Source organism: Oncorhynchus masou, chromosome 32, assembly GCF_036934945.1.
Source record: "Oncorhynchus masou masou isolate Uvic2021 chromosome 32, UVic_Omas_1.1, whole genome shotgun sequence".
NCBI lineage: Eukaryota > Metazoa > Chordata > Actinopteri > Salmoniformes > Salmonidae > Oncorhynchus > Oncorhynchus masou.
Genome location: NC_088243.1, coordinates 72,973,597 through 72,987,129, shown reverse-complemented (window position 1 = coordinate 72,987,129; position 13,533 = coordinate 72,973,597). Strand labels below are relative to the sequence as shown.

Sequence of the window (13,533 nt, the reverse complement as noted above, 5' to 3'; positions counted from 1 at the left end):
ATACAGGACTAAGATCAAATCGTACTACACCGGCTCCGATGCTCGTCGGATGTGGCAGGGCTTGCAAACTATTACAGACTACAAAGGGAAGCACAGCCGAGAGCTGCCCAGTGATACGAAACTACCAGACGAGCTAAAAAACATCTATGCTCGCTTCGAGGCAAGTAACACTGAAACATGCAAGAGAGCATCAGCTGTTCCGGACCACTGTGCGATCACGCTCTCCACAGCTGATGTGAATAAGACCTTCAAACAGGTCAGCATTCATAAGGTCGCAGAGCCAGAAGAATTACCAGGACGTGTACTTCGAGCATGCACTGACAACTGGCAAGTGTCTTCACTGACATGTTCAAACTCTCCCTATCTGAGTCTGTAATAGCAACATGTTTCAAGCAGACTACCATAGTCCCTGTGGCCAAGAACACTAAGGTAGCCTGCCTAAACGACTACCGACCTGTAGCGCTCATGTCTGTAGCCATGAAATGCTTTGAAAGGCTGGTCATGGCTCACATCAACACCATTATCCCAGAAACCCTAGACCCACTCCAATTTGCATACCGCACGAACAGATTCACAGATGATGCAATCTCTATTGCACTCCACACTACCCTTTCACACCTGGACAAAAGGAACACCTATGTAAGAATGCTATTCATTGACTACAGATCAGAGTTCAACACCATAATTCCCTCAAAGCTCATCACTAATCTAAGGACCCTGGGACAAAACACCTCCGTCTGAAACTGGATCCTGGACTTCCTGATGGGCTGCCCCCAGGTGGTGAGGGTAGGTAACAACACATCCGCCATGCTGATCCTCAACACGGGGGCCTCTCAGGTGTGCAATCTCAGCCCCCTCCTGTACTCCCTGTTCACCCATGTGTCACGCCTTGGTCTTAGTATTTTGTGTTTTAGTTAATTAGTTGGTCAGGCCAGGGTGTGACATGGGTTTATGTTTGTTGTATTTCTTAGTGGGGTTTTTTAGTTATTGGGATTGTGGCTGATTAGGGGTGTGTGTTACATAGGTTTGGCTGCCTGAGGCGGTTCTCAATCAGAGTCAGGTGATTCTCGTTGTCTCTGATTGGGAACCGTATTTAGGTAGCCTGGGTTTCACTTTGTATTTCGTGGGTGATTGTTCCTGTCTCTGTGTTAGTGTTCACCAGACAGGCTGTATAGGTTTTTCACGTTCCGTTTGTTGTTTTTGTTATTTCATGTATCGTCATTTTGTTCTATTAAAAACATGAGTAACCAACACGCTGCATTTCGCTCCGACTCTCTTTCGACAAACGAAGAACGCCGTTACAGAATCACCCACCACACACGGACCGAGCAGCGTGTCAACAGGCAGGAGCAGCCCAAAGAGGAGCTGCGTATTAAGGATTTCTGGACATGGGAGGAAATCCTTGACGGGAGAGGACCCTGGGCTAAACCAGGGGAGTGTAGCCGCCCAAAGGTGCAGCAGGAGAAGAGGAAACAGGAGCAGCCCAAAGAGGAGTACAGTATGGACTATACGACGTGGGAAGAAATAGACAGGTGGGCGGCTGACCCAGAGAGAGTGCCGGAGCCCGCCTGGGATTCACTGGAGCAGTGCGAAGAGGGCTATAGGAGAATGGAGTCGAAAAGAAGGACACGGCGGCGCAGAGCGAAGCCCGGGAATCAGCCCCAAAAATTTCTTGGGGGGGGCTATCAGGGAGTATGGCTACGCCAGGTAGGAGACCTGCGCAAACTCCCTGTGCTTACCGGGGGGCTAGAGAGACCGGGCAGGCACCGTGTTATGCAGTGATGCGCACGGTGTCCCCAGTGCGGGTGCATAGCCCGGTGCGGTATATTTCAGCTCCGCGTATCGGCCGGGCTAGATTGAGCGTCGAGCCAAATGCCATGAAGCCGGCTCTACGCATCTGGTCCCCAGTGCGTCTCCTTGGGCCGGCTTACATGGCACCAGCCTTGCGCTCGGTGTCTCCGGTTCGCCTACATAGCCCAGTGCGGGCTATTCCACCTCGCAGCACTGGCAGGGCAACCGAGAGTATTCAACCAGGTAAGGTTGGGCAGGCTCGGTGCTCAAGAGCTCCAGTGCGCCTGCACGGTCTGGTCTATCCAGTACCACCTCCACACCCCAGCCCTCCGGTAGCAGCTCCCCGCACTAGGCTTCCTGTGCGTGTCCTCGGCCCAATACCACCAGTGCCAGCACCACGCATCAGGCCTACAGTGCGCCTCGCTTCTCCTGCCCTGTCGGAGCCTTTCTCCTCTCCAGCGCTGCCGGAGCCTCCTGCCTGTTCGGAGCAGCCTGAGCTGCTAGTCTGCATGGAGCAGCTAGAGCTGCCAGTCTGCATGGAGCAGCCAGAGCTGCCAGTCTGCATGGAGCAGCCAGAGATGCCAGTCTGCATGGAGCAGCTAGAGCTGCCAGTCTGCAAGGAGCTGCCAGTCTGCATGGAGCAGCTAGAGCTGCCAGTCTGCAAGGAGCTGCCAGTCTGCATGGAACAGTCAGAGCTGTCAGTCTGCAAGAAGCCGCCAGAGCTGTCAATCTGCATGGAGCAGCCAGAGCCGCCAGTCAGCATGGAGCAGCCAGAGCCGTCAGTCAGCATGAAGCAGCCAGTGCCGTCAGTCTGCCAGGATCTGCCAGACAGCCAGACTCTTCCAGATCTGCCAGTCAGCCAGACTCTTCCAGATCTGCCAGTCAGCCAGACTCTTCCAGATCTGCCAGTCAGCCAGACTCTTCCAGATCTGCCAGTCAGCCAGACTCTTCCAGATCTGCCAGTCAGCCAGACTCTTCCAGATCTGCCAGTCAGCCAGACTCTTCCAGATCTGCTAGTCAACCAGACTCTTCCAGATCCGCCAGTCAGCCAGGATCTGCCGGATTCAACTGTCTGGCTGGGCTTCATCTCGGTACTGGGCTTCCTCTCAGTACTGGGCTTTCTCTCAGTACTGGGCTGTCCCTCAGTCCCGATCTGCCCCTCAGTCCCGAGCTGCCCCTCAGTCCCGAGCTGCCCCTCAGCCACGAGCTGCTCCTCAGTTCAGTGGGGTTCTGGGTGAGGACTATTCGGCCATGGTCGGCGGCGAGGGTGGATCATCCCAGGACGCGAAGGGGAGGAACTATGACATTTATGGAGTGGGGTCCACGTCCCGAGCCGGAACCGCCACCATGGACAGACGCCCACCCGGACCCTCCCTATGGTTTTGAGGTGCGTTCGGGAGTCCGCGCCTTAGGGGGGGGGGTTCTGTCACGCCTTGGTCTTAGTATTTTGTGTTTTAGTTAATTAGTTGGTCAGGCCAGGGTGTGACATGGGTTTATGTTTGTTGTATTTCTTAGTGGGATTTTTTAGTTATTGGGATTGTGGCTGATTAGGGGTGTGTGTTACATAGGTTTGGCTGCCTGAGGCGGTTCTCAATCAGAGTCAGATGATTCTCGTTGTCTCTGATTGGGAACCGTATTTAGGTAGCCTAGGTTTCACTTTGTATTTCGTGGGTGATTGTTCCTGTCTCTGTGTTAGTGTTCACCAGACAGGTGGTATAGGTTTTTCACGTTCCGTTTGTTGTTTTTGTTATTTCATGTATCGTCATTTTGTTCTATTAAAAACATGAGTAACCAACACGCTGCATTTCGGTCCGACTCTCTTTCGACAAACGAAGAACGCCGTTACACCATGACTGCACGGCCAGGCATGACTCCAACACCATCATTAAGTTTGCTGATGACACAACAGTGGTAGGCCTGATCACCGACAATGATGAGACAGCCTGTTGGAAGGAGGTCAGAGATCTGACCATGTGGTGCAAAGATAACAATCTCTCCCTCAACGTAATCAAGACAAAGAAGATGAGTGTGGACTACAGGAAAAGGAGGGCTTGTAAGTAAACATTTCACTGTAAGGTTACCTGTTGTATTGGGCGCATGTGACAAATACAATTTGATTTGATTTGATGTCAAGAACAGCTCAAATAAGCAAAGACAAATGACAGTCCATCATTACTTTAAGACATGAAGGTCAGTCAATCCGGAAAATGTCAATAAGTTTCTTCAAGTGCAGATGCAAATACCATCAAACGCTATGATGAAACTGGCTCTCATGAGGGTTGCCACAGGAAAGGAAGACCCAGAGTTACCTCTGCTGCAGAGGATAAATTCATTAGAGTTACCAGCCTCAGATTGCAGCCCAAATAAATGCTTCACAGAGTTCAAAGTAACAGACACATCTCAACATTAACTGCATGAATTAGGCATTCATTGTCGCGTTGCTGCAAAGAAACCACTACTAAAGCACACCAATAAGAAGAAGAGACTTGCTTGGGCTAAGAAACACGAACAATGGACATTAAACGGGTGTAAATCTGTCATTTGGTTTGATGAGTCCAAATTTGAGATTTTTGGTTCCAACTGCCATATCTTTGTGAGGCGCAGAGTAGGTGAACGGATGATCTCCGCATGTGTGGTTCCCACTGTGAAGCATGGAGGAGAAAGTGTGACACTGTCTATGATTTATTTAGAATTCAAGACACACTTAACCAGCATGGATACCACTGTCTTCTGCAGCGATACTCCATCCTACCTGGTTTGCGCTTAGTAGGACTATCATTTGTTTTTCAACAGGACAATAACCTAACACATCTCCAGGCTGTGTAAGGGCTATTTGACCAAGGAGATTGATGGAGTGCTGCATCAGATGACCTGACCTCCCCAGTCACCTGACCTCAACCAAATTGAGATGGTTTGGGATGAGTTGGACCGCAGAGTGAAGGAAAAGCAGCCAACATGTAACGTGTGCGCTGGGAGTCGGGAAGCAAGATCAGGGAGTGAATAATTTAATAAATATATTAAACATAATACAAAACAAGAAACACGAACAACACACAGACAGGAAACTGAAAGAGAAACAATAACACCTGGGAAGGAACCAAAGGGAGTGACATATATAGGGAAGGTAATCAGGCACGCGCTGGTGTGTGCAATGATGGTGACAGGTGTGCGCCATCACAAGCAGCCTGTTGACCTAGAGGCCAGAGAGGGAGTATACGTGACACAACAAGTGCTCAGTATATGTGGGAACTCCTTCAAGACTGTTGGAAAAGCATTCCAGGTGAAGCTGGTTGACAGAATGCCAAGAGTGTGCAAAGCTGTCATCAAGGCAAAGGGTGGCTACTTAAAAGAATCTCAAATATACAATTGATTTGATTTGTTAAACACTTTTTTGGTTACTACATGATTCCATATGTGTTATTTCATAGTTTTGATGTCTTTACTATAATTCTGCAATGTAAAAAACAGTAAAAATAAAGAGAAACTCTTGAATGAGTATGTGTGTCCAAACTTGACTGGTACTGTAAGTAAATGCACCTTTGGCAGTGATTACAGCTGTGAGGCTTTCTGGGTAGGTCTTTAAGAACTTTTCACATCTTGATTGTGTAACATTTGCCCAGTATTCTTTTTCAAAAATACTTCAAGCGGCCTCCCGGGTGGCGCAGTGGTTAAGGGTGCTGTACTGCAGCGCGAGCTGTGCCATCAGACTCTGGGTTCGCGCCCAGGCTCTGTCGTAATCGGCCGCAACCAGGAGGTCCGTGGGGCGACGCACAATTGGCCTAGCGTCATCCGGGTTAGGGAGGGCTTGGTCGGTAGGGATGTCCTTGTCTCATCGCGCACCAGCGACTCCTGTGGCGGGATGGGTGCAGTGCGCGCTAACCAAGGTTGCCAGGTACACAGTGTTTCCTCTGGCACATTGGTGTGGCTGGCTTCCGGGTTGGATGTGCGCTGTGTTAAGAAGCAGTGCGGCTGGTTGGGTTGTGTATCGGAGGACGCATGACTTTCAACCTTCGTCTCTCCCGAGCCCGTACGGGAGTTGTAGCGATGAGACAAGATAGTAGCTACTACAACAATTAGATACCACGAAATTGGGAGAAAAAGGGGTAAAAATTCACACACAAATAATAAAAAAAACAACAACAACAAAATACTTCAAGCTCTGTCAACTAAGTTGTTGATCATTGCTAGACAACGATTTTCAGGACCTGCCGTAGATTTAAATCAAAACTGTAACTCGGCCACTCAAACATTCACTGTGTTCTTGGTAAGCAACTCCAGTGTAGATTTGGCCTTGTGTTTTCAGTTATTGTCCTGCTTAAATATGAACTCATCTCCCAATGTCTTGTGGAAAACAGACTGAACCAGGTTTTCCTCTGCACTCTGTGGTCCAACTCAAAATCTAGGATTTTGCCTGTGCTTAGCTCCAGTCCTTAACGATTACAACAATAGCCATAACATAATGCAGCTACCACTGCAGAGATGAGGTAGTCATTCTAAAATAGTGTTAAACACTATTATTTCACACAGAGTGAGTCCATGCAGCTTATTATGTGACTTGCTAAGCACATTTTTACTCATGAACTTATACAATAACAAAGGTGTCAAATACTTATTGACTCAAGACATTTCAGCTTTTAATTTTTAATTAATTTGTAAAAAATAAATAAAAACATGATTCCACTTTGACATTATAGGGTATTGTGTGTAGGCCAGTAACCCCCCCAAAAAATCTACATTTAATCCATTTTAAGTTCATGTGGTATCACAACAAAATGCGGAAAAAGTCCAATTTCTGAAGGCACTGTATCACTGATAGGTGATATACCATTTACCCAAAAAGTATTTTTATGTCTTTCTCTTGTTATTGTATGGTTCTCTGATCCCTCCTTCCCCTTCCGCCAACAGACTCCGAGGCTGGTATGGTGACAGTGAACCGCTGCCTGGATGCAGCCAAGGCATGTAATGTTGACGACCTGTGCCAGAAGCTCCGCACAGAGTACGTATCTGCCTGCATCAAGCCCTCGGCCAAGTCTGGCCTCTGCAACAAGGCCAAGTGCAGCAAGGCCTTACGCCGGTTCTTTGATCGCATCCCTCCAGACTACACGCATGAGCTACTCTTCTGCCCCTGCACGGACACTGCATGCGCAGAGCGACGCAGGCAGACCATAGTTCCCGGCTGCTCCTTCGAGGGCTCGGAAAAACCCAGCTGCCTGACACAGATGCGTATTTGCAAGGCTGACTATGTGTGCAGGTGAGTGAGACGCTCCAATAACACAACATACTGACTTATATCCTTTGGGACATAGAGCACAATGAGCTGTTTACTGTACCACTTCTTTCTGTTCTTGGTCAAGTTGTGCCTCAGCTCGCTCCCAGAGAGGTAAATCTCTGCCAGCTCATCTCTTCCAGTCTTGTACTCTCAGAGTATAAGATGTTTAACAGTGGCTCCCAAACTTGTTGTCACTTTTAAAGAAAAACTGTGACCCTCCAACTCAACCAAACAAAGACATTCTTTAGTCCTGACCCAGACAGTACCAGCTGTGACCAACCAGTGGGGCCATGACCCATTATTTGGGAACCACCACTCTATCAACACACAAAACAGAACAAGCAAACCACTCAATCAACAAAATGGTTCAATAGTCTACCCCCAACCCCCCTGGAGAGTGTGGCTGCAATAACACATCAAATATTTAACACAGATAAAACATAAGATGGATTAGAGTTATCGCTCATTGCAATTGTTGGTCATGAACATTATTTTCACCCCCCCTTTTACTGCTCTGGGGCTGAACTAATGATTCTGGCTTGTGGAATGAAACAAATAAAATAAACCAATGCCCCTCACTGCAGTTTGCCACATAGCCTTAAACATACGAGTGTTGTACCAAATCTATAGCACATGGAGATAGCGAAACCCTCTCTTCCTCCAGTGAAAACCATTCAATAAAACATGCTATCTTTACGGTATGCCATCATTGTAATTGGTGTCCGGCCCTTGCTCACTGCTAAACAGTGCTAGTTGTATTGGCTCTGTATAGGTCCCGCCTGGCTCAGTTCCAGTACGACTGCCAACCAGCCGAGTCGTCTGCCAACGGTTGCAAGCAGGGGAACTATGGAGCCTGTCTACTCGCCTACACAGGCCTGATAGGTGGGTACAGAGATGGAGAGAGCGAATGTGAAACGGATGGGAGAAAGCCGAACATGTGGAGGAGAGGGTAAATCGATGAATAAAGAACAGGAGAAAGAGAAAATTAAGTGTTTAACATACAGAATGTGAGTGGAGAAAATGTAACTAGCCTACAGTGTACTGAAATGGAGAAAGCAGTTAGATACAGGGGAAATGAGGAGTGAGGGAAGGATAGAAAAGGTAAACTAATGAATAAAGAACAGGAGAAAGAGTGAAAGGAAATTATTACTTTGGCGGGGAAGTGAAAGTTGCTATTTAAAGGAGCTACATGTAACAATTTACCAATAATTCAGATTCCCTTGTGGTTTTCAAAATATATCTTAGAAATAGCATAAATAGCTTATGCACTGCTTTCTGACCTTATCATAACCCAAATTACATCTGCTGCATGGGCGAAAGGTAATGTTATGTTGTTTATGTTTGCAACCTTACGAACGAGAACCAATCATGAAACAGGAAGATGCTGATGCATGTACCTACACGGAAACTATTTTCTATCTGCAGGTGGAAATGCTAGATGTACCTTCTTTAATACTGTAGGCCTATAATGAATGAGTTTGAGTAGGATTTGAGTGGATCTTATTTGTGAAGGTTTAAAGCAGTACAGATATAGAATCTTAATTTGAACCGTATTGTCGTAGAAAAACAATCCTGCAGCAACAGGATTTCAAAGTTTAGTCCATAACGTTGCTTGATCAGTGATTAGGCTATTAGCTTTGTTTTATGCACTCGCTCAAAGAACGTCCGCTTCTTTTTCATGCTCTTCAAAAGAGCACAAAGCGACCTAATGCATTTCAAGAGCTTCCTATGGTGCCCTTCAGCACAAACAAACACTTGGCATTTTCATTCCTGGCCTGTATTTATTAAGCACTTGAAAACTTTCCACTCCATTTCAGAACTTGGGAGAGAAATGGCACAACAAACACTTCTAAACGTTTTCAAAGGAAGCACAAATTGAAGCGTCTTTGACTTCATAAAAACAAGCAACAGATCACTGGCAAGAATTACCCTCAACACACTTGCATTTCTGCTAATTTCTTGAACAGTATTCCACCTTACATTGTGCGAGTGAACTGTGAATTGCAAATACTGTTCATAAATGTTTTAGTTTCTATAACATTGTAAAAACAGTCTTGTAACAATCGGTCTTTGGAGGGAATAAATATTTGATACTGAACTGAGCACACATTGTTTCTACAGGCAGCTCGATAACTCCCAACTATGTGGATAACTCCACGTCTAGCGTGGCCCCATGGTGCTCCTGCTCTGCCAGTGGGAACCAGAGAGAAGAGTGCTCCGACTTCCTGGAATACTTCACCGACAACGTCTGTCTCAGTGAGTGGCTCCCAATGGCTCCTAATCCATCAAGTCATCACTGAAAGCAGTCTCCAGTGACTTAGGCTGGAGGTTCCATAGGGCTCTGGTCAAAAGCAGTGCACTATATAGGGAGTAGGGTTTAATATGGGATGCAGCCTTAGTGTAGGGTTGTGTTCACTAGGCATGAAATGAAGGAAAACAGCCCAAGGTACTATCTGAACTTTTGGAAATATTTTGAAACAGTTTACTATGGTGTTTCCTAATGAACATGTTTGCAAGGTTTAGACTAGGGAAGAACAAGAGCAACATCATCTTGTATCTCAAAAAAGCGCTATTTCTATAAAGTATTGTTCCTTACGTTCTAATGGTACATGATATGGGGCGGTTTCGTGGAAGGTAGTGATCACTTACAGTTGAATAGCCATCGTGATTGTTAGCGTGAATGTGTGACATCTGTAGCAGGTTTTAGGGGATAAAGCAGAACTCCATGAGTTCTGGACATTTTGCCTGTCAGTGTTTTGTCATGTTTCATGTGCAGTAGCCTACACTCTTAGAAAAAAGCGTTCCAAATGGTTCTTCGACTGTCCCCATAGGAGAACCCTTTTTTGGTCTCAGGTAGAACTATTTTGGGTTCCATGTAGAACCCTCTGGGGAAAGGGTTCTACATGGAACCAAAAGTGTTAGGTTCTAGATAGCACCTATTTTTTCTAACTATGTACTGGTAAATGTATTTACGACACTTGATTTAGATTTTTGCTTAGATTTATTTTCTCTCTGAGGAATGATTCATCCAACACTATGGTTTTCTATTACAATAATTGGTCTGCGCAACAATGCCTTTAGAAATATTCAACTTGTTTTTTTCTTGACGATGGAAATAAGGGATGATGTTACTCCTTGTTGAACCTAGCCTATTTTCATTGATGAATGCCTGCTGTATCCTTTGTAATTCCACCTGGGTGTTCACAGTGCCTTCCCTGAGTGAAAAGGAAATAGGTTATCCCTGTGATTCTGAAGTAATCACTTATTTATGAATTCACCCTCTCTGTCTTAACGACTTGTGCATTTATTCCTGTTTTAACAGTTGATGTAAATATTGGCATAGAAGACTCAACCTACAAATTTAACCCCTAATGGCACAGTAATAATTGCGTTATTACATGTAATAAGTGTAATATCCCCTCACATGATGGGAGACAAGCTAGTTCCACCATGGTTTACAGAAAGGGAAACAAGGATGAAAGACAATATGGTGCTTGTGCGATATGTTTATGATCCCTTGTAGAAGATGAAGAGTGCTTTCAACCACATGAACCAGACCTTCACTTTCAGCTTTGTTTCGGGAGCATCATGCGTCAGCACCGTGACTCAGTACACGCATTTCCCTGGGATTTTTTCTCTCTCACCCTAATGGTCTTCCATTTCTATTCCAATTTTGCTTATGCCCTTTCTATGTAGTGAATACTTAATTGTCCTTATTATTGACTTTGCTACAGTGTTTTTCATCTGACCTGTTTAAACAGACAGGGGCTATCTTCTTCCCGGAGAGCGCAAGGTAAATCTGGTTTCCACCTGATAGTATGGGCACAAAGTCAAAATGAGATTTTTGGTCTTCATTTAAGGTTAGAGAAAGACATAAGGTTTGAAGCATGGTTATGGTTAAGGTTAGGTTTAAAATGAAATTGTAGAAATAGGCAGGCTTTATGACTTTGTGGCTGTGGTAAATGGTGACGACAAGTAACTCTAAAGCCATCAGATAGCCTCTCCTCTCATCGCTTTGCCTCTCCTCTCTTCTCCTCAGTGGCCTCTCCTCTCCTCAGTGGCCTCTTCTCTCCATGACAAAAAAAGACACAGAGTGAGGGTCCAGTCTTGTTTGGCCAATGCCACTCGTCTGTGAGTTAATGAGAGGATGTGGAGAGGCAGGTGCAGTTGGAGAAACCTGAAGAGAATACTGAGTATTCGCCTTTTCTTCTCCACCGAGCAAATCCAAACTTGCCAGAGCCAAGCCGCTCAGGCAGAATGCAGAATGGGTCCTGACTGTGCAGTAACTGAATGTGGGCGTGATTGGAAATTGATGAAGACGTGTCAGGTCCATTTCGGGAGCCTTGAGTCAAATTGTCTCTTTTCAAACTGTGGCTGTTGTCATCTTGTTCAACAGGGAATGCCCTCCTGGCATTTGGGAGCGGGACAGATATGGCGCCCACTCCCAGTCTATCGGGACTGCTCAGCCCTGCCGCAGGCAGAGAGAACCATGCCACCACCCCTCTGCCTGCTACCGTGGAGACCACACGGAATGTTCCGGACCCAATTATACCAACACAGGTGTGGTGATTGTTTCATCAGGGTCAGAGCGAGAATGGGATAAAATAGATACTTGTTCAGTTGTTTGTACAGTATAAAGATTTGCCTAGAGTTGAAACCTTTGCCAGTTAAGTTCAGGGAGGTTACAGTTGCATATTTACAGTACTCCCACCCGATCACCTTTGACCTTTGAAATTTGAATCAGAATGATGGAGCATATCTTAGATTTGGCCCTCGACAGTGAATAATACCTCCCTAGTTTTGTTCTGTTCTGTTTCAGGCTTACCATGTGGGCTTCAATGTTTTTTGGTCAACATTGATTTCTCTTTCTCACCCTTAGGCCAGCGGAAATGACCGACTGTGGGGAGATTCTACCCTCCCATTGGATGGGCTCCCAAACTCTGCCCCCGCACTTGGCCTTCTGCCTCCAACGGCCTTTACCGGCCTTGTGCTCCTACCTCTGCTCTTATATGGACATTAAAGGAGGAAGCACTGCCAAGGACCACCCATAGAGCAGATGGGATGATTTGTTGACAAATTCTAGAGAAATTTGACTCTTTGGCCAATAGGCTTCTCCTCCTCCGAAACATGTACAGCATAGTCGTTTTTATATTTTTGTGTCTTAGTGGTTCAACTGCATCTGCGAGCCCTTTAAGTGTACAGAGAGGGACTGAGACAGATTGAAACCAATCTGTACACTTGTACATTGTTATCGCTTCAAGTCAAGATAAAAGTACTTTTTATGTGGACAAACCTACCATCCAGCTATCCAAGCACATCCATTGTTTTCAAGAGTGAATTTAAAAAGCACCATTGGAAACTACGCGGTTATCCATTAAGATCTATATATAAATGGAAAGCTCTTAGCTAAAATGTTGCCAATGAACTGCGAAACTTTGTCTTTATTTGGTACTCAACTGCACAAACTGATTGGAAAAGACCCTTGAGGATATAAGTGCTTTAATACCGTTCGCTTTGACTTGACTGAAGGAGGAACATTATTTCTAATCAATACTCGAATGGTAGAGATGGACAATGGAGCTACGGCTTATTCAGCCATTCTGGACAAATACCCTGACTCAGATCATTCCGAGTGCTGTCGGCTACAAGAGATGTGGACACCTCAGAATACCTGGATCTAATGATTATCATGCCCGCAGTGAAGATTGGGCTCTTTGTCTACTGCCAATTCATTTGTTCTCACTAATGATTAGCTAAGTGTTCATTATAAAACACTTTCTTCTCCTTTGTTGAAATGAAGTTATGAGCAAACAGATTCTCTTTGTGTACAGTACCATTGTTCTGCAATTGTGTGGAAGCACTGCCCTCTGTTCCTCATTGTGTAAATGGACATTGTTTAAAGGGTGTCGGAATCGGTATGCCATATAGGAAGAAAGACTTGTGTCTCAAAATTTCGGGCTAAATTTGACCCTTTTCACACTACTGAGCCGAGCCAAGAGAAGCCAAGGTGTACTGTGCTGGCCTCAACGCAGCCACCATAGTTGCTGAAACCATGCTGGAATGCACAATGTGAAAAGAAAATGCCAGAGCCAAAAGCAGAGTACAGTTTGGGTCAGCACAATAGTGTGAAATGCGGTATATATTACCTGTTCATAATAAAAAGATGGTCATGAATGATGTTATCGGGAGGACGGAAATTTTCCAATGTCATAGGAATCATTTGAATTGCTGCCAATAAAAGCTGTCAGAAAATCCAATGCTTCTCTCTTTCCGAATATACAGTAAATGTCCTGTTCAGTGATTGGACAATAAACATCCTTATCAGTTCTTCAAAAAAGCAATTAGATTATGACAATTCAAGCAGATTTCTATCCCATAGAGCTTTTGCTGAGTACAGTAATATGTCTATTTGTTTATGTTTGTTCGAATATTAATTGGACCATAGGGGTATGGGTTGGATGCAATTAACGGCT

The 13,533-nt window shown here is 45.5% G+C and overlaps 1 protein-coding gene across 1 annotated transcript in view; it reads left to right on the top strand.

The window, feature by feature from the left end:
* The window catches only part of LOC135527093 (GDNF family receptor alpha-4-like), a 72,239-nt gene extending 58,930 nt beyond the window's left edge, over nt 1-13,309 (top strand). Inside the window, exons 4-8 of the mRNA XM_064955741.1 lie at nt 6,697-7,042; nt 7,833-7,942; nt 9,182-9,316; nt 11,457-11,620; nt 11,940-13,309. Of these exons, the coding sequence (XP_064811813.1) occupies nt 6,697-7,042; nt 7,833-7,942; nt 9,182-9,316; nt 11,457-11,620; nt 11,940-12,080 (896 nt within the window). The 3' untranslated portion in view covers nt 12,081-13,309. The remainder of the gene's footprint in view (nt 1-6,696; nt 7,043-7,832; nt 7,943-9,181; nt 9,317-11,456; nt 11,621-11,939) is intronic.
* The last annotated feature ends 224 nt before the right edge of the window (nt 13,310-13,533 follow it).